General features: G+C 56.4%; 1 protein-coding gene across 6 annotated transcripts in view; it reads left to right on the forward strand.

Annotated features, from left to right (window-relative positions):
• Positions 1–9535: 9535 nt before the first annotated feature.
• Positions 9536–25953, forward strand: part of LOC127587339 (DENN domain-containing protein 4B-like) — a 40946-nt gene continuing 24528 nt past the window's right edge. The window contains exons 1-11 of one of the 6 annotated variants that reach the window (XM_052045589.1): positions 9576–9623; positions 15896–15997; positions 16314–16623; positions 17270–17525; positions 18051–18120; positions 20541–20710; positions 21204–21445; positions 22176–22242; positions 23316–23374; positions 23469–23613; positions 25212–25387. In XM_052045589.1, the coding sequence (XP_051901549.1) occupies positions 16331–16623; positions 17270–17525; positions 18051–18120; positions 20541–20710; positions 21204–21445; positions 22176–22242; positions 23316–23374; positions 23469–23613; positions 25212–25387 (1478 nt within the window). In that variant the 5' untranslated portion in view covers positions 9576–9623; positions 15896–15997; positions 16314–16330. Of the gene's footprint in view, positions 9624–10331; positions 10529–10632; positions 10792–15895; positions 15998–16313; positions 16624–17264; positions 17526–18050; positions 18121–20540; positions 20711–21203; positions 21446–22175; positions 22243–23315; positions 23375–23468; positions 23614–25211; positions 25388–25953 lie in introns of those variants that run through there. The other 5 variants (XM_052045590.1, XM_052045588.1, XM_052045591.1 and 2 more) reach the window with 5 other exon arrangements.

The raw sequence follows: 25953 nt of genomic DNA on the forward strand, positions 1-25953 counted from the left end.
CCCTGCCCCAGTCCCCGTGAGCGAGCAGGGTCTGTAGAGGTTACCCTAGAGCTGGTGGGTGGGGGTAGGGGGGAGAGGGGGTTCCCTGCTCCCACCTAATTGTGCTGGGATCTTCCCATCCCCTGCCCCACAGTACAGGTCAATCAGCTGGTTGAGATGTGGCTGCTAACTCCGCGGTGTGTACCTGTGATGCCTCCCTGATCTCACTGGGTTAAAGTTCTCGGTGTCAGTTCAATGACCACAGACACTTGGTGACTTGTTGCAGTGAATCCCTGTGTCGGGATAAAGCTTTCGGATTTTCATAATATGGGTACGGTACCGGTGGGGACGGGTCTGTCGCTGTATAGCACCGGGGTACAGTACCGGTGGGGACGGGTCTGTCGCTGTATAACACCGGGGTACAGTACCGGTGGGGACGGGTCTGTCGCTGTATAACACCGGGGTACAGTACCGGTGGGGACGGGTCTGTCGCTGTATAACACCGGGGTACAGTACCGGTGGGGACGGGTCTGTCACTGTATAACACCGGGATACAGTACCGGTGGGGACGGGTCTGTCACTGTATAACACCGGGGTACAGTACCGGTGGGGACGGGTCTGTCGCTGTATAGCACCGGGGTACAGTACCGGTGGGGACGGGTCTGTTGCTGTATAACACCGGGGTACAGTACCGGTGGGGATGGGTCTGTCACTGTATAACGCCGGGATACAGTACCGGTGGGGACCGGTCTGTCGCTGTATAACACCGGGGTACAGTACCGGTGGGGATGGGTCTGTCACTGTATAACACCGGGGTACAGTACCGGTGGGGACGGGTCTGTCACTGTATAACGCCGGGGTACGGTACTGGTGGGGACGGGTCTGTTGCTGTAATACACCGGGGTACGGTACCGGTGGGGACCAGATCATTTGGGGATTTCCCCCCGAGCACTGGTACGGAACTTTTGAAGACTTTGTGGTTAGTTTGTGTTCACTACAGGAGCCTCCTTCCTCACCACTGGACACTGGGATCATCGCCATCACTGCTTCCTCAAACAGTGCCTTCAAATTCCACATACATTCCTCAGCGCAGTGATGTCCTCCTCCTGGTGTCTGCCTGCTCTGACCCCCTTCGCCCTCTCTCTGTCTCGATCTCTCTCTGTCTGTCCCCTTTACTCTGCATCTGTATTAAACCCTTGTTTGTTCTGCCTGCCTCGCCCCCTGTCTGTCTGTCTGTGTCCACACTTCCCACCAGTGCTGTGTGCGTGGGGAGTGGCTGTGGTTACCTGCTGCTCCTGAGGCCGTGTTGCAGAGAGTGGGTTGTGTGCTGTGCCACGCTGGGATTTGTGTGTGCATGTGCGTGTGTGTGAGTGTGTATATACTGTAGATAATGTAATATATGGAAGTTGTTTAAAGTATTCTCCAAGCTATGCAATGTTAATGTGTGCTGTGAATGATGCCAGACGGTCGATGGGCTCGGCTAATCACAACCCCTCCACCCCTCTCCAAGCGGACGGTGGTCCCCGCAGTCCGTGGGAGCCGAGCAGAGTTCTTCCAAGGACACCCCTGGGTGCCCGCAGTCCTTGTGTGGACCCACGCTGCCAGGGCAGGGCATCCAATGCCAGCCGACATGTACCCCCCGCACAGAACCACATCATCAAAGCCTCCGGTCGATGGGGAGCAGGAACCCTGGCTGATTCCCCCTCTCTCTCTAACCCCGGGGTCACTGGGCAGTGATGGGGAGCAGGTACCCCGGCTGATTCCCCCTCCCCCCAGAACTGACCACCGTGTGTGAAGCCAGTGCTGCAGTTGCTGTCGGTGTGGGGAATCTGCAAGGGCAGACCGTTCCCCCCCACCCTCACCCACCCACCTGAGCAGTGAGGGCAGAGGGCGTTGAATCTCCTGAGACCCCTCCCTCAGCCAGTATGGAGACTAGCCCCTCTAAATCTGCCCTCAACCACCCACCCTGAATCCATCAGAAGGTCCTTTCGAGGTAGGAACAGGGCAAGGGGAGCTGGGAGGGTGGTTCTGCTCCTGAGCCCTGTTGCCCTCATTATCTCAACTGCCTGGAGCCTCCCTATCGCCGTCTCCCCCCAATTCCTGCCAGGCTGGAGGGTTCCAAACATTCCTCCCCTCTCTCTGCCCCCCGTACTCCCCCCCCCTCCTCTCGTCCTCCCGCTGAGGAACTCTGGCAGTGGCCCCTGTCCCTCAGCTGGGCTTTTCCCCGCTGGACCGTGTGACGATCTGGTCCCACTGCACGCCGTCCCTGCTCCATCCTTTCCCGGAAGCCCTCTGTGGCCGTGACGAAGCCTGGAGCACCCTCCTCCGCGCTGGCACCCACGGCAAGCCCCCCCCCCGGTTCCCTGCCCGATGTCCCACCAGCCCCACTGTGTCCTGTGGACTTGTATCAGGATGTGTCGTTGCGAGAGTTTGTCATGCAGAGCTGATGGTTAATTTTTTTTATTGTATAACTTTTGTAAAAGATTATTTTTTGTTAACATTTACTGTTACATGTTTTAAAAAAAAGCAAAATTACAAAGAAATCTACATTTTAACCCGCACTCTTGTTCCTTGCTAGGGCTGGAGTCCATATGCTGCTTCAAGCAGTTAACTGTTCCAGGTCAGAGAGACGCACAGCACGGAGACAGGCCCTTCGGCCCAACTGGTCCGTGCTAACCAGGATTCCCATCCCAGCCAGTCCTGTTTGCCTGCGTTTGGACCTGTCCCTCTAAACCTTTCTTATCCGTGTCTGGCCAAGTGTCTTTTAAAGGTTACTGTACCTGTCTTTATCATGCAGTTCCTTGCACGTTCAAACCACCCTTTGTGTTTAAAAATAAAAGTTGCCCCTCAGGTTCCCATTAAATCTCTCCCCTCTCACCTTAAACCTGTGCCCTCTAGTTTCCCCAACCCTGGGAAAAAGACTGTGTGCATTCACCCGATCGATGCCCCTCGTGATTTTATACACCTCTATAAGATCACCCCTCACTCACCTACACTCCAAGGAATGAAGTCCCAGTGTGTCCAATCTCTCCCTATAATGCAGTCCCTCGAGTCCCGGCAACATCCTCGTAAATCTCCCTCTGCGCTCTTTCCAGCTTAATGGTATCTTTCCTACAGCAGGGTGACCAAAACTGAACACAATACTCCAAGTGCGTCCTCACCAACTTGTACACTCAACGCCCTGACCGATGAAGCCCAGCGTGCCAAACGTCACCTTCACCCTGTCTACCTGTGAAGCCACTTTCAGGGAACCATGTACTTGTGCACAGTTTTTTTTCCTGGGGTTGGGGAATCAAGAACTAGAGGGCACAGGTTTAAGGTGAGAGGGGAACCTGAGGGGCAACTTTTTCACCCAGAGGGTGGTCCGTATGTGGAACGAGCTGCTGGAGGGAGTGGGTGAGGCGGGTATATTAACAACATTTAAAAGGTACTTGGACAGGTCCACGGATGGGAAAGGATCAGAGGGATATGGGCCGAGCTGAGATGGGAATCTTGGTCGGTATGGAGCAGCTGGGCCGAACGGCCTGTTTCTGTGCTGAGTGGCTATGATGTTGGCTGGAGAATGCCAGTGCCAACCTTTGTGCATTCCTGGGCACCGGGAATGCAGTAATCAGCCCCTCTGTAAGATCCAACCTTGGGCTCGATACCTGTCCGGACAGTACCCAGTGACCCTCTACGTCCTCCTGACAGCCTGTGCGCGAGGGCCGTCCAGTGGCGCGGCGGGTAGAGCCGCTGCCTCCCAGCCCCAGAGACCCGGGTTCGATCCCGACCTCCGGTGCTCGGTGTGTGTGTGTGTGTGTGTGTGTGTGTGTGTGTGTGTGTGTGTGGAGTCTGCACCCTCTCCCTGTGACCACATGGGTTCCCTCCCACATCCCAACAACGCGTGGGGTTGGTGCATTGATCGGCCGCTGTAAATTGCCGCCCTAGTGCGTGTGTGAGGGGGTAAAACCTGGTGGGGGGGGGGGAGTTGACGGGAATGTGGTGAGAATGAAATGGGATGGGTGTGAATGGCCTGCAGGGACTCGGTGGGCCGAAGGGCCTGGATCTTTCTATGACTCTCCGCGGGGGAGAGAGTCCCGAGCTTTTAACGCACAACCGCCCTGCGCTGTTTCACCCGGAGATGGGTTCAGACATAACTTGACTCGAGCTGTTCCTCAGGTGAGATGTGTGGAGGAGGTGGAGAGGGTCAGGGAGGGAGGGAGGGAGGGAATTCCAGAGCTCAGGCCCAGGTGTCTGAGGGCAGAACTTCCGAGGGGACGTGATGGAGGTGCACAACACCGTGAGGGGCGCAGGGAGGAGGAAACCCTCGAGCAGAGGCGTTCGAAACCACATTTAGGTTCCAAGAGGATATCTGAGGAGGAATCTTTTCCCCCAGAGGGGTGGGGGTGTTGGAATCTGGAACGCGCTGCCCGGGGGGGCGGTGGAGGCAGAGACTCTCGCAACATCTAAGCAGCATCTTGACAAGCGCTTGAACCGCTGAGGCAGAGAGAGTTCGGGACCAAGTCCACAGTGTTGACATACGGAGGGGTCCAAGTCCATAGCTCCCTGAAGTTGGCTGCACAGGCTGACAGGATGGTAAAGAAGGCATACGGCACGCTTGCCTTTGTTAGTCGAGGCACTGAGTTCAAGAGTCGGGAAGTTACGTTGCAGCTTTATAAAACTCTGGTCAGGCCACACCTGGAGTATGGCATTCAGTTCTGGTCTCCCCATTACAGGAAGGATGTGGAGGCTTTGGAGAGGGTGCGGAGGAGGTTCACCAGGATGCTGCCTGGATTAGAGGGCATGTGCTATAAGGAGAGGTTGGACAAACTTGAGTTGTTTTCTCTGGAGCGGCAGAGGCTGAGGGGAGACCTGATGGAGGTTTATAAGAGAGAGACAGCCACTATCTTTGTCCCCCAGGGTCGAAATGTCTAATGCTAGAGGGCGTGTATTCAAGGTGAGAGGGGGAAAGTTCAAAGGAGGTGTGTGGGGCAAGTTTTTTTACACAGAGAGTGGTGGGTGCCTGGAATGTGCTGCCTGGGGTGGGGGTGGAGGCAGATACGATAGAGACATTTAAGAGGCCCTCAAATAAGCCCATGAATGTGCAGAGACTGGAGGGATTTGGATGTTGTGCTGGCAGAAGGGGTCAGTTTAGTTAGGCATTTAATTACCAATTTAGTTTGGCACAACATGGTAGGGCGAAGGGCCTGTTCCTGTGCTGTTCTGTGTTCTAAGTGCTGGTAAATGGGATTAGTGTCAGCTGGTGCTTGACGTTCATTAAAAGTGGGCAAAGGAACAAATAAAAGAACAAAATTGTACAAGCATGTCCCAGCCGTGGAGTTGTCCAGCACAGAAACAGGCCCTTCGGCCCTTCTCATCCATGCTGACTGCCCATCAGAGAGAGGAAACTGGATAGACCCTGAAATAAGGTAGGGTTAACCATGTCCCTTAATCACAACAGTGACACACTCTAACCTTCAGCTGCCTGTTCACCTAAACGGGCCCCGTCTTGATTGCCTGTTAGCAATTCTGAACTTTCCTCAACAGCTTGGAGCGAGGCCTGTTAAGAGCTGACATCAAAGGCAGTGAAGAAGGATATCAAATAGGTAAATTGGTTTATTATTGTCACATGGCATTGAGGTAGTACAAGGGAAAACTAACAATGCAGAATAAAGTGTTACAGAGAAAGTGCAGTGCAGGCAGACAGACAATAAGGTGTAAGGTCACAACGAGGTAGATGTGAGGTCAAGAGTCCATCTTATCGTATTCAATAATCTTATAACAGCGAGATAGAAGCTGTCCTTGAGCCTGGTGGTACGTGCTTTCAGGCTTTTGTACCTTCTGCCCGATAGGAGTGGGGAGAAGAGAGAATGTCCGGGGTGGGGGGGGGGGGTGTCTTTGCTTACGGTTATGGGGGAGGGGGGTCTTGATCAGCTGGGTAAGTGGGCTGACGAATGGCAAATGGAGTTTAATTCAGGTAAGTGCGATGTGTTACAGTTCAGGAAGTCAAATCAAGGTAGGAATTTCACAGTGAACGGTAGGGCCCTGGGTAGTGTTGCAGAACAGAGGGACCCAGGAGTACAAGTACACGGTTCCGTGAGGTGGCACTGCAGGTAGACAGAGGGGTGAAGAAGGCGTTTGGCACTCTAGCCTTCATCAGTCGGGGCACTGAGTGCAGGAGTTGGGATGTTATGTTGCAGTTGGTGAGGCTGCATTTGTAATATTGTGTTCAGTTTTGGTCACCCTGCTGTAGGAAAGATATTATTTAAATTGGAAAGGGTGTAGAGGAGCTTTACAAGGATGTTGCCAGGACTCGAGGAATTGACATAGTGAGAGGTTGGGCTGGCTGGGATTTCATTGCTTGGAGCGTGGAGGGAATAATTAGCAAAAGTTAACGTGGGTCCTTACAGCGTGTGACAGGAGAAATTATACCAGGGATATGGAACGACTGTTTTGTTTCTGGCTTCACAGGAAACCTGAAAATACAGGAGCGATGCGGGTTCAGAGGGTACGGGAGCTAAGGAAATTGATGTTATTGCAGCAAATTACTGGGACTGAGGGACGAGAAATCCCAGGACCCGATGACCTACAACCCAGGGCTTTGAAGGAGGTGACGGCGGGAGCCCTCATCGTCCAAGATTCCATGGGTTCCAGAATAGTTCCCACAGACGAAGCTGTCAAAGGTAACCCCACTGTCAGCAGGAGAGGGGAAATGGGGAACTATGGACTGGTTCACCTGACGTCAGTAGTGGGGTAGGGACTTGGGCACTCCTGTACACAAGTCACTTACAGTTAACATACAAGTTTAGCAAGGAATTTACTGCCAGAGGACTGGAGTACAAGGGACCACTTGCTCCGGTTGTATGGAGAATTGGAGAGACTGCTTTGGAATATTCTGGACATCTGGTCTCCCCTCCACAGGAAGAATGGAGAGAGTGCAGCAAGGTTTAGTGTTGGTTTATTATTGTCACATGTACCGAGGGGACGCGGCCCAGCGCGTCACAGACACCAGCCTCCCCTCCACGGACTCTGTATGTATCTCTCGCTGTCTTGGTGAAGCAGCCGGCATAATCAAAGACCCCACCCACCCGGGACATTCTCTCTCCATCAGGTAGAAGATACAGGAGCCTGAGGGTACGTACCACCAGGCTCAAGGACACCCCACTGTGATAAGACTATTGAATGGTTCCCTTATACAATGAGATGGACTCTGACCTCACGATCTACCTTGTTGTGACCTTGCACCTTATTGCACTGCACTTTCTCTGTAGCTGTGACACTTTACTCTGTACTGTTATTGTTTTAACCTGTACTACATCAATGCACTCTGTACTAACTCAATGTAACTGCACTGTGTAATGAATTGACCTGTACGATCGGTTTGTAAGACAAGTTTTTCACTGTATCTCAGTCCAAGTGACAATAATAAACCAACACCAAGTACAGTGAAAAACTTGTCTTGCATACCAATTGTACAGATCAATTCATTACACAGTGCATTGAGGTCGTACAAGGGAAAACAATAACTAAATACAAGGTTGGCCGGATCGGTTCCTGGCTTGGCAGGTTTGTTGCATCAAGACATTAAGCAGACTGGGCCAGTACACACCAGAGTTTCGGAGAATGAAAGGTGATCCTATTGACCCCAAACTATCTGACCTCCCTGCATCAGGCCGATCGAGCCCTGGCAGAAAGAGACACAAGAGACTGCAGCCGCTGGAGGCTGGAGCAACGAACAATCTGCTGGAGGAGCTCAGCGGGTCGGGCGGCATCTGGGAGGGGTGGAACGGACAGTCGACGTTTCGGGTCTGGACCGAGAGAGAGAGAGAGGGAGGTGGCCTGTGCACGGGGGGGGGGGGGGGGGGGGGGGGGAGGGGTGAGTAAGCGACAGGTGGATCCAGATGAGGAAGGGGGTGATTGGTAGATGGAGTCAAAAGCTGGGGAGGGAAGGGAGGAGAGAGCAGCTCCTGCCCGCTGGCGGCACTGTGGTCCAACCCCTCAGCTGGAGGTACGGTGTCCCCGCACCCCCCCTCACCAATCGAGGACCTATCGATCTCTGCCTTCAATACACCCAATGACTTGGCCTCCACAGCCCTCTGGCTGAAGAAATTCCTCATCTCTAGAACTAAAGGGACGTCCCTTTATCCTGAGGCTGTGCCCTCGGCTCCCGGACTCTCCCACTGATGGGAACATCCTCTCCACGTCCGCTCTATCCAGGCCTTTCAGTGTCCGGTGGGTTGCAGTGAGTTTTCCCCCCTTATCCTGAACTCCATGGAGCTCAGGCGCAGAGACATCAGACGTTAACCCTTTCATTCCCAGTGTGGGGCCAGGAGTGGGAGATGTGGGGCTGGTGCTGAGAAGCTCAAGCCCGCCCCATGGGCGCAGGCAGCAGCCCAGTGTTAAGGGCAGAGGGTGTGCCCCACCCCACCAACTGCCCAGCCACCCGTCCCCACGACCGGCTCGTCGGTCAGCTTGGGACCCGTAGCGAAGCCCACAGCCGGTGCACAGACTCCTCCCGGCCGCCGGCGGCGCTGCGGGAGAGCCCTCGGCCGGTGCACTGACTCCTCCCGGCCGCCGGCGGCGCTGCGGGAGAGCCCTCGGCCGGTGCACTGACTCCTCCCGGCCGCCGGCGGCGCTGCGGGAGAACCCTCGGCCGGTGTACTGACTCCTCCCGGCCGCCGGCGGCGCTGCGGGAGAGCCCTCGGCCGGTGCACTGACTCCTCCCGGCCGCCGGCGGCGCTGCGGGAGAACCCTCGGCCGGTGCACTAACTCCTCCCGGCCGCCGGCGGCGCTGCAGTCCAGCGCCCCCCTCCCCCCCCCCCCCCCACTTCTCAGCCGGAGGGACAGTGAATGGAAACGGAAAATTACGGAAAAGATCGGTTAACGTTCCGGGTCGGGGACCTTCCGTCAGAACTGCGGGTGCGGTGATTCCGCGGGCGGCCAGCGGGCCCGCGCCTCAGCTGCTGGCGATGGAGCTGCAGTGATACCTCCCGACCGCCGGCGGCGCTGTGACGCCCCCTCAGGTGGCGCTGTATTGATACCTCCCGACCGCCGGCGGCGCTGTGACGCCCCCTCAGGTGGCGCTGTATTGATACCTGCCGACCGCTGGGGGCGCTGTGACGCCCCCTCAGGTGGCGCTGTAGTGATACCTCCCGACCGCCGACCGCCGGCGGCGCTGTGACGCCCCCTCAGGTGGCGCTGTAGTGATACCTCCCGACCGCCGACCGCCGGCGGCGCTGTGACGCCCCCTCAGGTGGCGCTGTAGTGATACCTCCCGACCGCCGGCGGCGCTGTGACGCCCCCTCAGGTGGCGCTGTAGTGATACCTCCCGACCGCCGGCGGCGCTGTGACGCCCCCTCAGGTGGCGCTGTAGTGATACCTCCCGACCGCCGGCGGCGCTGTGACGCCCCCTCAGGTGGCGCTGTAGTGATACCTCCCGACCGCCGGCGGCGCTGTGACGCCCCCTCAGGTGGCGCTGTAGTGATACCTCCCGACCGCCGGCGGCGCTGTGACGCCCCCTCAGGTGGCGCTGTAGTGATACCTCCCGACCGCCGGGGCGCTGTGACGCCCCTCCCACCCCCGGGAACCGGCCGCCTCCGAACACCGGGGCCTCGGAGACGGCGGGGGAGCCGGGCCGCGACATGGAGCTGGGGCTGGAGCTGGAGGTGAGCTGCGAGTCCGCGGCCGGAGCTGGAGGCCGGGGCCTGTGAGGGACCGACCGGCGGCCCGGTTCCCGCTCCAGCTCCGGCGCATCGCCTCAGAGCAGCGCGACCGGAGCCGGGGGGACGAGCGGGGCCGCCCCGCCTCAGGGAGCCGCCTCCACCCGGGGGTCCCGCCTCTCCCCGGGGTGCTGCCCTCTCTCTGTGGGACATGACCCCCCTCTCCCCTGGGTGCTGCCCCCGACATATGGGGAACAGGTCCCTCATCTCCCATGGGTGCTGCCCTTGACTGGCAGACGGGTCCCGCCCCTCCCCAGGGTGCTGCCCTCTCTCTGTGGGACATGACCCCCCTCTCCCCTGGGTGCTGCCTCTCCCCAGGGTGCTGCCCTCTCTCTGTGGGACATGACCCCCCTCTCCCCTGGGTGCTGCCTCTCCCCAGGGTGCTGCCCTCTCTCTGTGGGACATGACCCCCCTCTCCCCTGGGTGCTGCCTCTCCCCAGCATCGCCCCCTCTCCCTGTGGAACGGATCCCTCTATTTCTAGCCCCTCTCCCCACCCATCACATCTCCTCACATCCCCCCCCCCCCACCCTCTCTGTGCCGGCACCCCTCACCCCGCTCCCACCGCAGCAGCCGAGAGGTTCCCCTCGCACCTGCAAGCGCGCGTCAGAGGATCATTCACCACCTCTGAGTCAGCCGGGCACGTCCGCTGCTTCCCCGGGTTAGGCGCGATGCCTCATGCAGCCAAACAGCCCGGCAACTTTCACTTCCAGCACGCACGCTCGGGCGCAGTGACTTGTCTCCCGCGGGCAGATCGAGTCGGGAACACAGTTTGGGATTTTAAAAAAAAGCCCTTAATGTGCCCGGACTGTTCGTCCCGTAAACTGGAGTAAGGATCAGCAGCCCATCACGGGTCAGTAATGGGGGAGGGGGGGGGCTGGTAAATACGAAGGGGTCACTTGCACAATTTCCTACTGTGAATTCCAGTGTGGTTTGGAAATCAGCGCAGAACCATGCTGGGCGGTGGGGGGGGGTGGAACCAGGAGCAAGGGTGGCTCGATGAGAAGCGGCTGCCTGATGTGTCGTGACACGTCCGTGGCTGTTGTCGGCGAGAGGGGAAGCTGAGCGTTCAGTTTGTTGCTCGAGGCTGGACGGCTGCTATGGTTGTGGTGCAGGGTGAGTACCGTGGAGGAGCCTCGGTCGAGGCCCCAGCTGTGTCCTCGTCTGATATTGAAGCAGCCGTCCCCGACTTCCTTCCTTCCTGTCAGAATCTGTCACACCCTTCTCCCGAGGGACCTCTCGCTGACGGGGTGGGCGGTGGGGTGGGAAACGGGTCTCATTGTAACCCCAGGGCGTTGTATCCCGCAGATCCCTCTTCTCCCCAGAGTCCCTCCTCTCCCTGGGGACAGATCCCTTCTTTTCCGCAAGGTCCACTCTCTCCCTGGGAGGGGTCACCCTTCTCCCCGGGGTCCCTCTTCTCACTGGGGAGGGGTCTCTCCTCTCCCCAGGCTTCCTCCTCTCTCAGGGTACTTCCTCTGTCCGAGGGACAGACCCTCTCTAAACACCACTCACTGAACATTGGAGTTAGGACGGGCCATTGATGTGGGTTGTGCCTTGGGACTGACGGGGCCCAACGTGAGAGATTGCAGATGTGACCAAGTGTGATTAAGATATCCCCAATTTTCTTCTGCGCGGGGTGGGAACGAGAGGGGGATTTCCAGGCTTTGGGGAGGAGCACAACTTGGTGCACGGGAATTAGCAGATTCCAAGGCACATGTGCTATTGAACTCTGTGTGTGTGTGTGCACTCCGTATTCTGTCACTGTGGTGGGGTGGGGGTGGGGGGGGGGGGGGGGGTGGCAGCGGTGAGAGAGGGAACGAGCTGTCAGAGACCACAATGAGCAGCCTGTCTGCACCAACACAGGACCCAGTCTGCAGGCCACACCAGGAGGCACTAGGCTCCGGCACACAGCTGGCTCTGGTTCACAGATAGACGTCACTCTCTCTGAGGACTACTGTAAACATCTGGCCTTAAACTTATGTTTGATGCCCACCCCCGCCCCCCCTCACACCCTTCCCCAACATACAACGTCCTGGGGGACATCAATCTCACCGGGGTTCAGTACCGGTGGGGACGGGTCTGCCACTGTATAACACCGGGGTACGGTACAGGTGGGGATGGGTCTGTTGCTGTATAACACCGGGGTATGGTACCGGTGCGGATAGGTCTGTCGCTGTGTAACACCTGGCTACTGTACTGGGGGGGACTGGTATGTTACTGTATGTCACTGGGGTATGGTACTGGTGGGGATGGGTCCGTCGCTGTATAATACCGGGGTACAGTACCGGTGTGGACGGGTCTGTCGCTGTATAATACCGGGGTACAGTACTGGTGGGGACGGGTCTGTCGCTGTATAACACCAGGGTACGGTACTGGTGGGGACGGGTCTGTCATTGTCTAACACCGGGGTACAGTACTGGTGGGGACGGGTCTGTCGCTGTATAACACTGGGGTACGGTACCGGTGGGGACGGGTCTGTCGCTGTATAACACCGGGGTACAGTACTGGGGGGGCAGTTAATTCTGGGGTGGAGAGCGGTGACTCAGCAGGGAAGGTGCTGAGTCACCTGTTTCCCGGAAGAGGAAGAGGTGCAGCTTCCCCTCTGCGAGCCGGCCTGGCTTCCCAAAATGCAGAAGTGATCTGCGCTCTGCCTGGCTTGTTCCTCCTTCCGTGTAATCACCCCCTTCCTCCCAGCAACACGAATCCACTGCTATGATGCTGATCTTCCTCCAGCCTCCCTCCCCCACCCACACCCACACCCACACCCAGCTCTGAGCCCTGCCTGCTGTTCGCTTCCCAACTCGAGGCGGAAGTGGGGGCCGTTTCACCAGCAGGCGTGCGCCACTCTGTCCCTCTAACCTACCTCACTGTCTCATCCAATCAAAGCTTCTGCTGCAAATGCCTCTCCACCCTGCCAATCTCTCACTGACCTCTCCTCCTTTGCGTTTTCAGAATCTTTGTCTCCTTGCCTTTAAATATTCAGAATTTCTGCCCCCGCCACCCTTTGAGGAAGAGTCTTCCACTGTCTCACCACTGAGAGAGAGAAAGTAATCGCTTCACCTTATTTTTAAGAAGTGAGACCTGGTTCTCGATTCTCCCATGAGAGAAAACACTTCCCTCCACATCAACCCTGTCGAGACCTTCCTCATTATTGAAACAGAGCTCGGCGTGGTACTGTTGGGATCAGTGTCATAGACCGTAGAACAGTGCAGCACAGGAACAGACCCTTCACACTGTTGTGCTGGACTAATTAAGCTATTGGTATTGTTTATTATTGTCACTTGTACCAAGGTACAGTGAAAAACTTGTCTTGCAAACCGATCATACAGGTCAATTCATTACACAGTGCAGTTACACTGAGTCAGTACAGAGTGCATTGATGTAGTACAGGTAAAAACAATAACAGTACAGAGTAAAGTGTCACAGCTACAGAGAAAGTGCAGTGCAATAAGGTGCAAGGTCACAACAAGGTAGATCGTGAGGTCAGAGTCCATCTCATCGTATAAGGGAACTGTTCAATAGTCTTATCACAGTGGGGTAGAAGCTGTCCTTAAGTCTGGTGGTACGTGCCCTCAGGCTCCTGTATCTTCTACCCGATGGGAGAGGAGTGTCCCGGGTGGGTGGGGTCTTTGATTATGCTGGCTGCTTCACCAAGGCAGCGAGAGGTAAAGACAGAGTCCAAGGAGGGGAGGCTGGTGTCCGTGACGCGCTGGGCTGCGTCCACAATGACACCTCATCCCTTCTGCCTGCACATGGTCCATATCCCTCTATTCCCTGCGCCTATCTAAGAGCCTCTTAAGCCTCCACCACCACCCCTGGCAGCCCGTTCCAGGCACCCACCGCTCTGTGTAAAATAAAAATTTGCCCCACACATCTCCTTTGAACTTTCCCCTCTCACCTTAAATGCACACCCTCTAGTATTAGACATTTTGACCCTGGGGGATAAAGATACTGGCTGTGTACTCTATCTGCACCTCGTATAATATTATGAACTTCTATCAGGTCTCCCCTCAGCCTCTGACACCCAGAGAAAACCACCCAGGTTTGTCCAACCTCTCCTTGTAGCTCATACCCTCTAATGCAGGCAGCACCCTGGTGAACCTCTTCTGTCGTATCTGCTCTGCATTACAGTAAGATCGTGGCTGATATGACTAAATTCATCTCCTCTCCTCTTCCTGCCTCCCCATGGTAACTTTTCAACCTTTCCTCTCATGTCAACAAACGATCTACCCCAGCCTTAAAAATATTCAAAGGATCTGTTCCCGCTGCCCTTTTGAGTTCCAAAGACTCACTGCTCTCTGAGAAGAAAGAAGTGTTGTCTTAAATGGGTCAGCCCTTATTTTTAAACAGCGACCCTGGTTCTAGGTTCTCCCACAAGAGAGGTCCAGTGGATCAGTGTGTAGAGCCACTACCTCTGGTCCTCTGTGTGTGTGGCGTTTGCACGTTCTCCCTGTCACTGCGTGGGTTTCCCCCCGAGGGCTCCAGTTCCCACCCACATCCCAATGACGTGCGGGGTCGCTGGATCAGTCGGCTGCTGTAAATTTCCCCCCTTTGTGTGTGGGTGAGGGGTAGAATCTGGGCGGAGTTGCTGGGAATGTGGGGAGAATGAATTGGGATCAATGTAAACGACTGGTTGATGGTCAGCAGAGACTTTGTCGTTTTAATTGGTTTATTATTGTTCCGTGTAGCGAGATACAGTGAAAAACTTGTTTGCGTGCCATTAAGACAGATCATGTCGTACATAACTACATTGAGGTAGTAAAAAATAAAACAGAATGCAGAATAAAGTGTTACAATTACAGAGAAAGTGCATTGCAGGCAGACAATAAGGTGCAAGGGCTACAATGAGGTAGATTGGGAGGTCAAGAGCTCATCTTTTAGCAGATAAGAGGTCCGTTCAAGAGCCTTATAACAGCGGGGTAGAAGCTGTCCCTGAGCCTGGTGGTACGTGCTTTCAGGCTTTTGTATCTTCTGCCTGATGGGAGGGGGGAGAAGAGAGAATGTCCAGTGTGGGTGGGGTCTTTGATTATGTTGGCTGCTTAGGCAGCGGGAAGTGTAGACAAAGTCCATGGAGGGGAGGCTGGTTTCCGTGATGCGCTGGGCTGTGTCCACAGCTCTCTGCAGTTTCTCGCAGTCCCGGGCAGAGCAGTTGCCGTACCAAGCCACAAAGCATCCGGATAGGATGCTTTCTGTGGTGCATTTGTAAAAATTGGTGAGGGTCATCGGGGATATGCCAAATTTCCTGAGGAGGTACAAGCATTGGTGAGCTTTCTTGGCTGTAGTGTCTACGTGATTGGACCAGGACAAATTGTTGGTGATATTTACACTGGGAACTTACAGCTCTCAACCACCTCCGCCTCAGCACCACTGAGACAGACAGGCGTGTGCACTGTCCTGCTTCCTGAAGTCAATGACCAGCTCTTTTGTTTTGTTTTGAGGGAAAGGCTGTTGTCATAACACCATGCCACTAGGCTTCCTATCTCCTTCCTGTACTCCAACTCATCGTTTTCCGAGATTCAGCCCCAGCACGGTGGTGTCATCTGCAAACTTGTCGATGGAGTTAGAGCAGGATCTGGCCAGACAGTCGTGTTTCTGTGCTGTCTCTCTCGATGACTCAAAGTAACAAGCTCTCCGCACCCGCCCTGTTGAGGACCCCTCGGGATCTTGTATGTAGGCCATCCCCGATTTACAGGACAGCCCTGCTTACGAGCAAGCTCCCATATTGTCATTAAGTTCAAAAGTCTGACGTACGTATATGTGAATGGCAGTCTTGTTTCCCCTCCCTCCCCCCTCCCTCCCCCCCCCCTCCCTCCCTCCCTCTCCCCCTCCCTCTCCCCCTCCCTCTCCCCCTCCCTCTCACCCTCCCTCTCCCCCTCCCTCTCCCCCTCCCTCTCCCCCTCCCTCTCCCCCTCCCTCTCCCCCTCCCTCCCTCTCCCCCTCCCTCCCTCTCCCCCTCCCTCCCTCTCCCCCTCCCTCCCTCTCCCCCTCCCTCTCCCCCTCCCTCTCCCCCTCCCTCTCCCCCTCCCTCTCCCCCTCCCTCTCCCCCTCCCTCTCCCCCTCCCTCTCCCCCTCCCTCTCCTCCCCCCCTCCCTCCCCCCCTCCCTCCCCCCCTCCCTCCCCCCCCACATTTAATATTCCTTTTTCTGTGCTTTTGATATCGTTCAGTACAACACTGTGGAGGCGCCGTTGCCAAAGTGAGGGATATCTGTATATTTTCCAGCCTATTGGACAAAATCGACTAATGTGTGTCTGTAAAACCGGAGGCCTGTTCATTCCTGGGGGAAGACCTGTGCTGTCAGTGAAGTCCCTTCTCCCTCCAGAGGTACGAGCCCAGGCTGTGTGACCTTCACAAGGCAGCTGGCCTGCTCCATGTTCTACCCACCACTGCCGTTCGTGTTGGCTGCTTCACTGCCGCCTGTGGTAGTTGACGGGAGCCCCGTGTAGGTGTAGCACTGAGTACCCCGGCGTAGAATCCGGCTCCCACTGGCTATTGTGTGTCAGGGTGGAGTGGTTAAGGACAGGTAGAGGAGGGCACAGGTGTTGGCCTCTTTTCCCCCTTGCACTGCCCGTTACAATGTTGACTCCTCTCCTTGATCTGCCAGTTCGATGTTGACCCCTCTCCTCCCTCTCTGTTCCAGATGTTGCTGATGTAGCCATGGCGGAGGAGAATGCCCCACAGCTGGCAGACTACTTTGTGGTGGCGGGCCTGACGGAAGGCTCGAAGCCACTGGAGGAGGGAGGCCACCGGCTGGCCCGGCCGCTGGAGCCCATCTCCGACGTGGCCATCGTCATCCGCTCGCTGGGCGAGGAGGTGCCCGAGGGCTTCACCTGCATCGAGACCACCCCCAGCGGCCAGTCCGCCGACCTGAGCTGTGGCCTCCTCACCCCCTCCCACATGTACCTGTGCTACAAGCGGGGACGATGCAAGGCACCCCTCATCGACCTCGGGTCAGTCTCCCACCACCGCTGGGTCAGGTTCTGGGGCAACAGGCTGGAGATGGGCTGAATGGTCTGGTTCATGTGCGAGCCCCTGATCCCATCAAGATTCTTCTCCCTCCCCTCCCCTCCCCTCCTCTCCACAAAGTGCGAGGGCCACGACGAGGTAGATTGAGAGATCAAGAGTTTATCTTTTATTGTACGAGAGGTCTGTTCAATAGTCTGATAATGGGGATAGACGCTGTCCTTGAGCCTGGTGGTACGTGCTTTCAGGCTTTTGTATCTTCTGCCCGATGGAAGAGGAGAGAAGAGAGAATGTCCGGGGTGGGAGGGGTCTTTGATTATGTCGGCTGCTTCACCGAGGCAGCGAGAAGAGTAGACAGAGTCCATGGAGGGGAGGCTGGTGTCCGTGATGTGCTGGGCTGTGTCCACAGCTCTCTGCAGTTTCTTGCGGTCCCAGGCAGAGCAGTTGCCGTACCAAGCTGTGATACATCCAGATAGGATGCTTTCTGTGGTGCATCGATAAAAATTGGTGAGAGTCAACGGGAACATGCCGAATTTCCTTTGCCTTCTGAGAATGGTGGGTCAGGGGTGAGGGGTCATTGGCGGGGGGAGAGGGGATGTTGCTGTGGCTGACTCCCTGGCTGTTTAAGTGCAGGGTCCTCTGCGAGGGCAAGGAGAGGCTGAAGGCCGGATGCAGCACCATCGAGACCACCCCCTACAGCCGGCCCGCCCACATAAGCGGCGGGGGGGCGAGTCTCCAGCCCCGCACCTTCATCACCTTCCGCCGGGCCACCGACTGCCAGTCCCACACCAGCCTGGCCGTCACCGACATCTGCCTCATCGTGCCCAGCAAGGGCGAGGTGCCCCCACACACCTTCTGCAAGGTGGACAGGAACCTCAACACCGGCATGGTGAGGGGGCGCGGGGTGGGGGAGGGGGGCCGGGGACTGAGGGAGGGAGGGGGGCCGAGGGGGCGGGGACTGAGGGAGGGCGGCGAAGCTGGGGAAAGGGGTCTGAGAGGAGGGGGAGGGAGGGATGGGCTGAGGGGGGGCAGGGAGGGACCGGTGGGGGGAAAGGAGGGCAGGGAGGACCGTGCAGGGGGTGGAAGGGAGGGCAGGGCAAGGGGGTTGGGAGGGCAAGGAAGGACCGAGGGGGGGAGAGGGAGGTGAGGGATGACCTGGAGGGAGAAGAGGAGGGACAGGAGAGGAGGGAGGGAGGGACTGGGGGGGGGAGGAATAAAAGGAGGGGTGAGTGGAGGAGGGTCGAGGGAGCGGGATGGAGGTGTGGGGGTGGGGCACCGGTGTGGAGGGTCTGCGTCGGCGGAGGGACGTGGTGGGGAGTGTGGGGGTAGATCTGGGTGGGACACGGGGCCTGGGGCGGGATTTCTCGGCTGCCCCTCCCTCCAGCTCTGACGGACAGTTGGCTTCTGCCTGCAGTGGGGCCCTGGGATCTACCTGTGCTACAAGAAGTCCATGGCCAAGGGCACAGCTCTGACCTACGAAGCAGGTGAGGACGGTGAGACGGGGTCTGACGGGAACCAAACCCGGGTCTCTGCCAGAGAGTGACGGCAGGCAGGGTTCAAACCAGGGTCACGGGGTCAGTCCCATGGTGACAAGATCGGTCACAAGGTGATGGGGTCACACTGTCAAGGGGTCAGTCACACGGTGATGGGATCAGTCACACGGTGACGGGGTCAGTCCCATGGTGACAGGGTCGGTCATACAGTAACGGGGTCAGTCAAACGGTGATGGGTCACACTATCGAGGGGTCAGTCACACAGTGACGGGGTCAGTCAGGCGGTGATGGGGTAACACTGTCGAGGTGTCAGTCACACGGTGACAGGGTCAGTCACACAGTGACGAGGTCACACTGTCGAGGGGTCAGTCAGACGGTGATGGGGTGACACTGTCGAGGTGTCAGTCACAGTGACAGGGTCAGTCACACTGTCGAGGGGTCAGTCACACTGTCGAGGGGTCAATCTCACAGTGATGGGATCACACAGTCGAGGTGTAAGTCACACGGTGACCATCAATGGTCCTGTCTTCAGAGGGAGGGCTTTGTAAATTGGCAAAAATGATAGCAGGATTCCAAGGTTCAAATTACAAAGGCAGATTACAAATCGTGGGTTGGATTCACTGGAATGTAGAAGGTAAGTGGACAAAACTGAGGATTTGCAAATATTGAAGGGTGATTTGATCAGGCAGGGGTTCAGAAACCTGCTCAAGGAATCTGGGATCAGACTACCTGACCCTAATGGTTATCACCAGGGTTTCAGCATGGGCTTTGAAGTGCTTCAGGTGACCGCTGCCTCTCAGCCCCAGAGACCCGGGTTCGATCCCGACATCCACCGCTCTGTGCGTGTGTGTGCGTGTGTGGAGTTTGCATGTTCTCCCCGTGACCGCCTGGGCTTCCCCCGGGTGCTCCGGTTCCCTCCCACATCCCAACGACGTGCGGGGTCGGTGGGTTAATCGGCCGCTGTAAATCCACCCCTTAGTGTGTGTGGGTGAGGGGTGAAATCTGGGAATGTGGGGAGAATGAAGTGGAAGTGGTGTAAATGGGTGGTCGATTGTCAGTGGAGACTGTGCTGTATCTCTCTATGACTCTGACTGTGATGTCTATGTCTAGAGGACATTGGGAACTCTGGATCTGATGTTTGCCAGATCTCTTGTTAACTTTATATCTGAGCTTGCTCAACTTAGATCATAGAACATACAGTACAAGAACAGGCCCTTCGGCCCACGATGTCTGTGCCGAACACGATGCCAAATTAAACTAAATCCCTTCTGCCTGCACACGACCCATCTCCCTCCACTCCCTGCACATTCATGTGTCTGTCTAACAACCTCTTCAACATCTCTGTGGTATATGCCTCCACCACCACCCCTGGCAGCCCGTTCCAGGCACCCGCCACTCTCTGTGTAATAAAAAATTTGCCCCACACATCTCCTTTAAACTTTCCCCCCCTCACCTTAAATGCACGCCCTCTGTTGATAATTATGATAACAAGAATATTGGGGGTGAAAAATAGAATTTACTGCAGATGCTAGAAATCTAAAACAAAACCAGAAAATGCTGGGAAAGTGCAGGTCGGGCAGCGTCTGCAGGGAGAGAAGCAGTTGACGTTCCGGGTCATCAGGGCTGGGGACGAGACAGAGAAGCTCGTAAGGCTGCCGGAAGTGTGGGGTAAGGACGTCACTGATGGATGTAAAACCGGAGTGACCATGGGGTATAAGCTGTAAACAAGACTGCAGACGCCGGAATCCAGAGCAACAAACAACCTGCTGGAGGCACTCAGCGGGTCAAGCAGCGTCTGTGGGGAGAGGAAGGAATTGTCGACGTTTTGGGTTGAGATTTTCTGCCAGATTGCTTTGCCTGTTGCAATTTTTCATGCCCAATTATCCTTGTTATCAGAATTATATCAGAAATATCTGAATACTAGAGGTGAGAGGGGGAAAGTTCAAAGGAGATGTGCGGGGCAAGTTTTTTTTCACACAGAGAGCGGTGGGTGCCTGGAACGGGCTGCCTGGGGAGGGGATGGAGGCAGGACGGGTTTAAGAGGCTGTTAGACAGACACATGAACAGGCAGGGAACGGGAGGAATATGGATCATGTGCAGGCAGAAGGGACTTAGATTAATTTGGCATCGTGCTCGGTTCCATCAAGTACGGTCTCAACCCAAACATCGACTGTCCATTTCCCTCCACAGATGCTGCCCGACCCGCTGAGTTCCTCCAGCAGAGTGTGTGTGTGTGTGTGTGTTGCAAAAGGATGTGCCATTTGCAAAGTGCAGGGGATGGTGGGTGGGTGGGGGATTCCCCAAGGTAGAGGGGCAGAACGGCCTCCTGGTTGGAGTCAGTGGGATAAAGGGTGTCGTTTCCAGGGTTGGAATGTGACGTACTGACAGCTGCCATCTCTGTGCCACACTAGGACTGATCAGCAGGTACCCAGAGACTGACAGTGAGTCCTTCCCTCTGCCGCAGACCGTGCCCGTCTTCTGCCTGCCCATGGGGGCCGCCATCGAGAGCTGGCCCGCCCAGCCCAAGTACCAGCTCCCCGTCTTCTCCACGTTCGTGCTGACAGCTGCCACCGGAGTCAAGGTGGGGAGGGGGGGTGGAGGGGAGGGAGGGAGGGAGCTGGGGTTGGGGAGGGAAGGGAGAGATGCCTCACTTCAGGTGGGGTAGGGGTGGGGGGAGGCTCAGAAGGGAGCAGGGAGAGGGAACAGGTGAGTGGTGTGACCCTGACACTCTGCAGTGTACAGGTTTGTAGCTCTGACACTCTGCAGTGTACAGGTTTGTATCTGGTTTTGTGTTGCAGACAGGTTTTTATCTCTGATGCTGTTCCAATGCTGTGTACGGGTCTGTATCTGTGTGTGTGTGTGTGCTTGCTGGGTACAGGACTGTATCTGTGTGCGCTGGATACAAGTCTATCTCTGTGTGTGCTGTGTACAGTCTGTATCTGTGTGCTGTGTACAGTGTACAGTCTGTATCTGTGTGTGTGCTGAGTAGGGATCTGTGTGTGTGTTGTGTACAGGTCTATCTGTGTGTGTCTACTGGGTATGGGTCCCTATCTCTGATGCTGTGCTGCATACAGGTGTACGGCGCCGCCATCCAGTTCTACGAGTCATACGCACTGGAGAAGCTGTCGGACAAGCAGCGCCTCAGCCTGGGGCTCCTGAGCGTCATTGACCGGCGCCCCATCCTCACCAAGTCCGTCCAGACCAAGAAGAGCATCTGCGTCCTGTCCCACTGGCCCTTCTTCGACGTGTTCCAGAAGTTCCTCACCTTTGTGTATCGCTACTCCATCTCCGGGCCGCACGTCCTGCCCATCGAGAAGTGAGTGCCGACCTTCGCGGCTGTCCGCCCTCCCATTGGCTCAGCCGTTGCCGTGGGGACAAGGATCGTAGAACAGTACAGCACAATACAGGCCCTTCGGCCCACAATGTTGTGCTGACCTTTAAACCTCACCTAAGACTATCTAACCCCTTCCTCCCACATACCCCTCTATTTTAAATTCCTCCATATGTTTAGCTAGTAATCTCTTGAATTTGACCAATGTACCTGCCTCCACCACCACCCCAGGCAGCACATTCCATGCCCCCACCACTCTCTGGGTAAAAGAACCTCCCTCTGATATCTCCCTTGAACTTTCCACCCATTACCTTAAAGCCGTGCCCTCTGGTATTGAGCATTGGTGCCCTGGGAAAGAGGCGCTGGCTGTCCACTCTATCTATTCCTCTTAATATTTTGTACACCTCTATCATGTCTCCTCTCATCCTCCTCCTCTCCAAAGAGTAAAGCCCTAGCTCCCTTAGTCTCTCCTCATAATGCATACTCTCTAAACCAAGCAGCGTCCTGGTAAATCTCCTCTGCACCCTTTCCAAGAACTCCACATCCTTCCTATAATGAGGCAACCAGAACTGGACACAGTGTGGTCTAACCAGAGTTTTGCAGAGCTGCATCATTACCTCGCGGCTCTTAAACTGGATCCCACGACTTATGAAAGCTGACATCCCATAAACTTTGTTAACTACCCTATCATAAAAGCTTTCAAATCTTGTTTCAGGCACATCTCGAACTTCCTGCACAACGTTCCCTTCCCTTCACCGCAGCGACCCCGCATCCTTGTCCAGGTCAGTAGCGGTGGCTCGCGCGTCAAGTACTGTGTTGTGGGCATGTGCGTGCGCAGCCCCGGGTCCTGTGCACGTGCATTGGCCGGACGTGGTTCACTTCCCACATGGGCTGGCGCTGTGGCACAGCGGGTACAGCCGCTGTCTTCTGGCCCCGGAGACCCGGGTTCGATCCCGACCTCTGGCGCTGTCTGTCTGTGTGTGGAGTCTGCGCGCTTTCCCTATGACCGCATGGGTTTCCCCTGGGGGCTCTGGTTCCCTCCCGCGTCCTGACGACGTGCGGGGGTCGGTGGGTTAATCAGCCGCTGTAAATTTCCCCCCTGGTGTGTGGGTGAGAGGTGGAATACAAGGGATAGATTCTAGGGAAAATCAGTGGGAGGAATGGGCTCGATGGGCCTAATGTCATGAGGGAAGTTCGAAGAAGGGTCAGGGTCTGTGCTGGTCTTCTGAGCAATCCCGTCTCTCTCACTCCCTCCACACATTTCCCTGCAACCCCTTCTCCCAGCATTTAAACAGGCCCTTCGGCCCACAGAGTCCATGCCCACCCATCAACCACCCATTTACACTGATCCCATGTTATTCTACCCACATTCCCCCTGGCCTTCCTCCAGGTTCTACCCCTCGCCCACACATTCGGTGGGGGGGGGGGGGGGAGGTGTTAAGGGTCACAGGCAGGAGAATGGGGTCGTGGGGGGACAAAGGTCAGCCGTGATTGAATGGCGGAGCAGACTATATGGGCCGAGTGGCCTGATTTTGCTCCAATGGCTTGTGGTCGAATTGGTGGGGGGGCGATTTACAGTGGGCGATTAACCCCAGCCCCCCCCCCGCACATTGTTGGGACATGGGAGGGAACCGGAGCACCCAGGTGGTCACAGGGAGAAGGTGCAGACCCCACACACACACACACACACACACACACACACACACACAGACACACATCTCCAGAGGTCAGAATCGAACCGGGGTCGCTGGCGCAGAGGGGCAGTGGCTCCACCTGCCGCCCAAGTAGCGATAGGGAGTGGTGCGGGACCTGTTTACGACACTCAATGTGCCTGTGCCTTGTGTGTGTGTTCCAGCTCTCCCCCTACGACAACCTGCTGATCTGCCAGCCAGTGACCTCGCCCCTGCACCTCAGGTAAGTGCCTTGCGGACTCGGCAGAGCCGGTTCCTCCTTCCCATCCCCCACCCCGCAGCCCCCACACCCTCACCGCCCTCTCTCTCTCTTCCAGCGGGGCCAGTTACCTCAACCTGCTGCAGAACTTGGCGCCGGACAACACGGTCAGCCTACTCCTGGCTCTCCTCACTGAACAGAAGCTGCTGATCCACTCGCTGCGGCCTGCAGTCCTCACCAGTGTCTGCGAAGCCCTGGTCTCGGTGAGTCCTGGGAGGTGGGAGTGGGGGACGGGGGGGGGGTTAATCCCAGCCGGGGAGGCGGAGAAGAGGTTCCGAGCCCCGATTATTGCCGGAGTGGGCTCCAGCGGTCTCCCTGGATATTAGAGGTGGGGGAGAAGAGAGGGGAAGGGTATACTGGCTTTGGAGGCGGTGCAGAGGAGGATCACCAGGTTGATTCCGGAGATGAGGGGGTTAGCCTATGAAGAGAGATTGAGTCACCTGGGACTATACTCGCCGGAATTCAGAAGAATAAGAGGGGATCTTATAGAAACATATAACATTATGAAAGAGGTAAATAACATAGAGGCAGGAAGGTTGTTTCCACTGGGAGGTGAGACTAGACCTAGGGGACATAGCCTCAAGATTCGGGGGAGGAGATTTAAGATGGAGATGAGGAGGAACTGCTTTTTCCCAGAGAATAGTGAATCTGTGGAATCCTCTGCCCTGGGAAGCAGTAGAGGCTACCCCATTAAGTATATTTAATGCACAGTTAGATTTTTGCATAGTAGGTATTGGTTTATTATTGTCACTTGTACTGAGGTACAGTGAAAAACTTGTCTTGCAAACTGATCGTACAGATCAATTCATTACACAGTGCAGTTACATTGAGTCAGTACAGAGTGCATTGATGTAGTACAGGTAAAAACAGTAACAGTGCAGAGTAAAGTGTCACAGCTACAGAGAAAGTGCAGTGCAATAAGGTGCAAGGCCACAACAAGGTAGATCGTGAGGTCAGAGTCCATCTCATCGTATAAGGGAACCGTTCAATAGTCTTATCACAGTGGGGTAGAAGCTGTCCTTAAGTCTGGTGGTACGTGCCCTCAGGCTCCTGTATCTTCTACCCGATGGAAGAGGAGAGAAGAGAGAATGTCCCGGGTGGGTGGTGTCTTTGATTATGCCGGCTGCTACACCAAGGCAACGAGAGGTAAAGACAGAGTCCGTGGAGGGGAGGCTGGTGTCCGTGATGCGCTGGGCTGTGTCCACAACTCTCTGCAGTTTCTTGTGGTCCTGGGCAGAGCAGTTGCCATACCAAGCCGTGATGCATCCAGATGCTTTCCATGGTGCATCGATAAAAGTTGGTGAGAGTCAAAGGGGACAAACCAAATTTCTTTAGCTTCCTGAGGAAGTAGAGGTGCTGGTGAGCTTTCTGGGCCGTGGCACCTAAGTGATTTGAGCAGGACAGACTGTTGGTGATGTTCACTCCCAGGAACTTCAAGCTCTCAACCCTCTCGACCTCAGCACCATTGATGTAGACGGGTGCATGTACACCACCCCCTTTCCTGAATTAAGGGTTGTAGGGAAAAGGCATGATCTTGTTGAATGGTATAGCAGGCTCAACAGGCCGGATGGCCTCCTTCTGCTTCTATTTCACGTGATAGCCACGACCCTCCACAATACAGTTACGTAGCTGCCAGGGGTGAACGGTGAAGGTTACACTGGCAGGTCCGGCTGAACTGGGGGCTTCGTATCACTGGATACAGAGGCTTCTGTTTGATGGGCCGATCCACACTTCTCGGGGTGATTAATTCTCTCTCTCTCTCTTTCTCCTCTCCCTCTCACCCCAAACCCCCTCGCTGCAGATGATCTTCCCATTCCACTGGCAATGCCCCTACATCCCCCTGTGCCCACTGAACCTGGCGGATGTGCTCAGTGCCCCCGTCCCCTTCATCGTGGGCGTCCACTCCAGCTACTTCGAGCTGTATGAGCTGCCCCAGGACGTGGTCTGCGTTGATCTGGACACCAACACCATCTCGCAGTGAGTGCTGAGCCTGCCCCTCCCCACACCCAGGGCCAGCTGTGCTGGGGGGGCGGGGAGACCCTGGGGAGAGGGTCAGTGGGAGTTGCTGGATGCTTGGAGTGGAGGGTGGGGGATGGGACAGAACTGTGGGTGGGGGGGTTCACCTGTGGGTAGGGGAACAGGGACATCTCGGGGGCAAAGCTGGAGGGAGAGGGTAAGGGACAAGGAGCCGGGGGGGGGGGAGAGGGGGTCAGTGATGGGAGGGATGGTACTGGGGGTTTGGGCTGTGGGCAGGTAAGGGACGGGTGAGGTGGGTGGGGGGCAAGGTACGGGAGGGGAAGGGGAGAGGATGGAGGGATATGGGAGGGTGGGGGGAGGGGAGAGAGATGGGTGAGGGGAGAGAGAGAGGGGCTGGGGAGGGAGGGAGGGAAGGAGCTGGGTGGGGAGAGCGGATGGGGTGGGGGCAGTGGGGGAGGGGTTGCGGGGGAAGGGAAGCGGAGGTGGGAGGAGGGGAGAGGGGTGTAGAGGGGAGGGTGCGGTGGCTGGACTGGGGAGGGGTTCCGTGGGGCAAGGGGTTGCAGCCT

The sequence above is a fragment of the Pristis pectinata genome, chromosome 40, assembly GCF_009764475.1.
Source record: "Pristis pectinata isolate sPriPec2 chromosome 40, sPriPec2.1.pri, whole genome shotgun sequence".
In the NCBI taxonomy this organism is placed as follows: Eukaryota; Metazoa; Chordata; class Chondrichthyes; order Rhinopristiformes; family Pristidae; genus Pristis; species Pristis pectinata.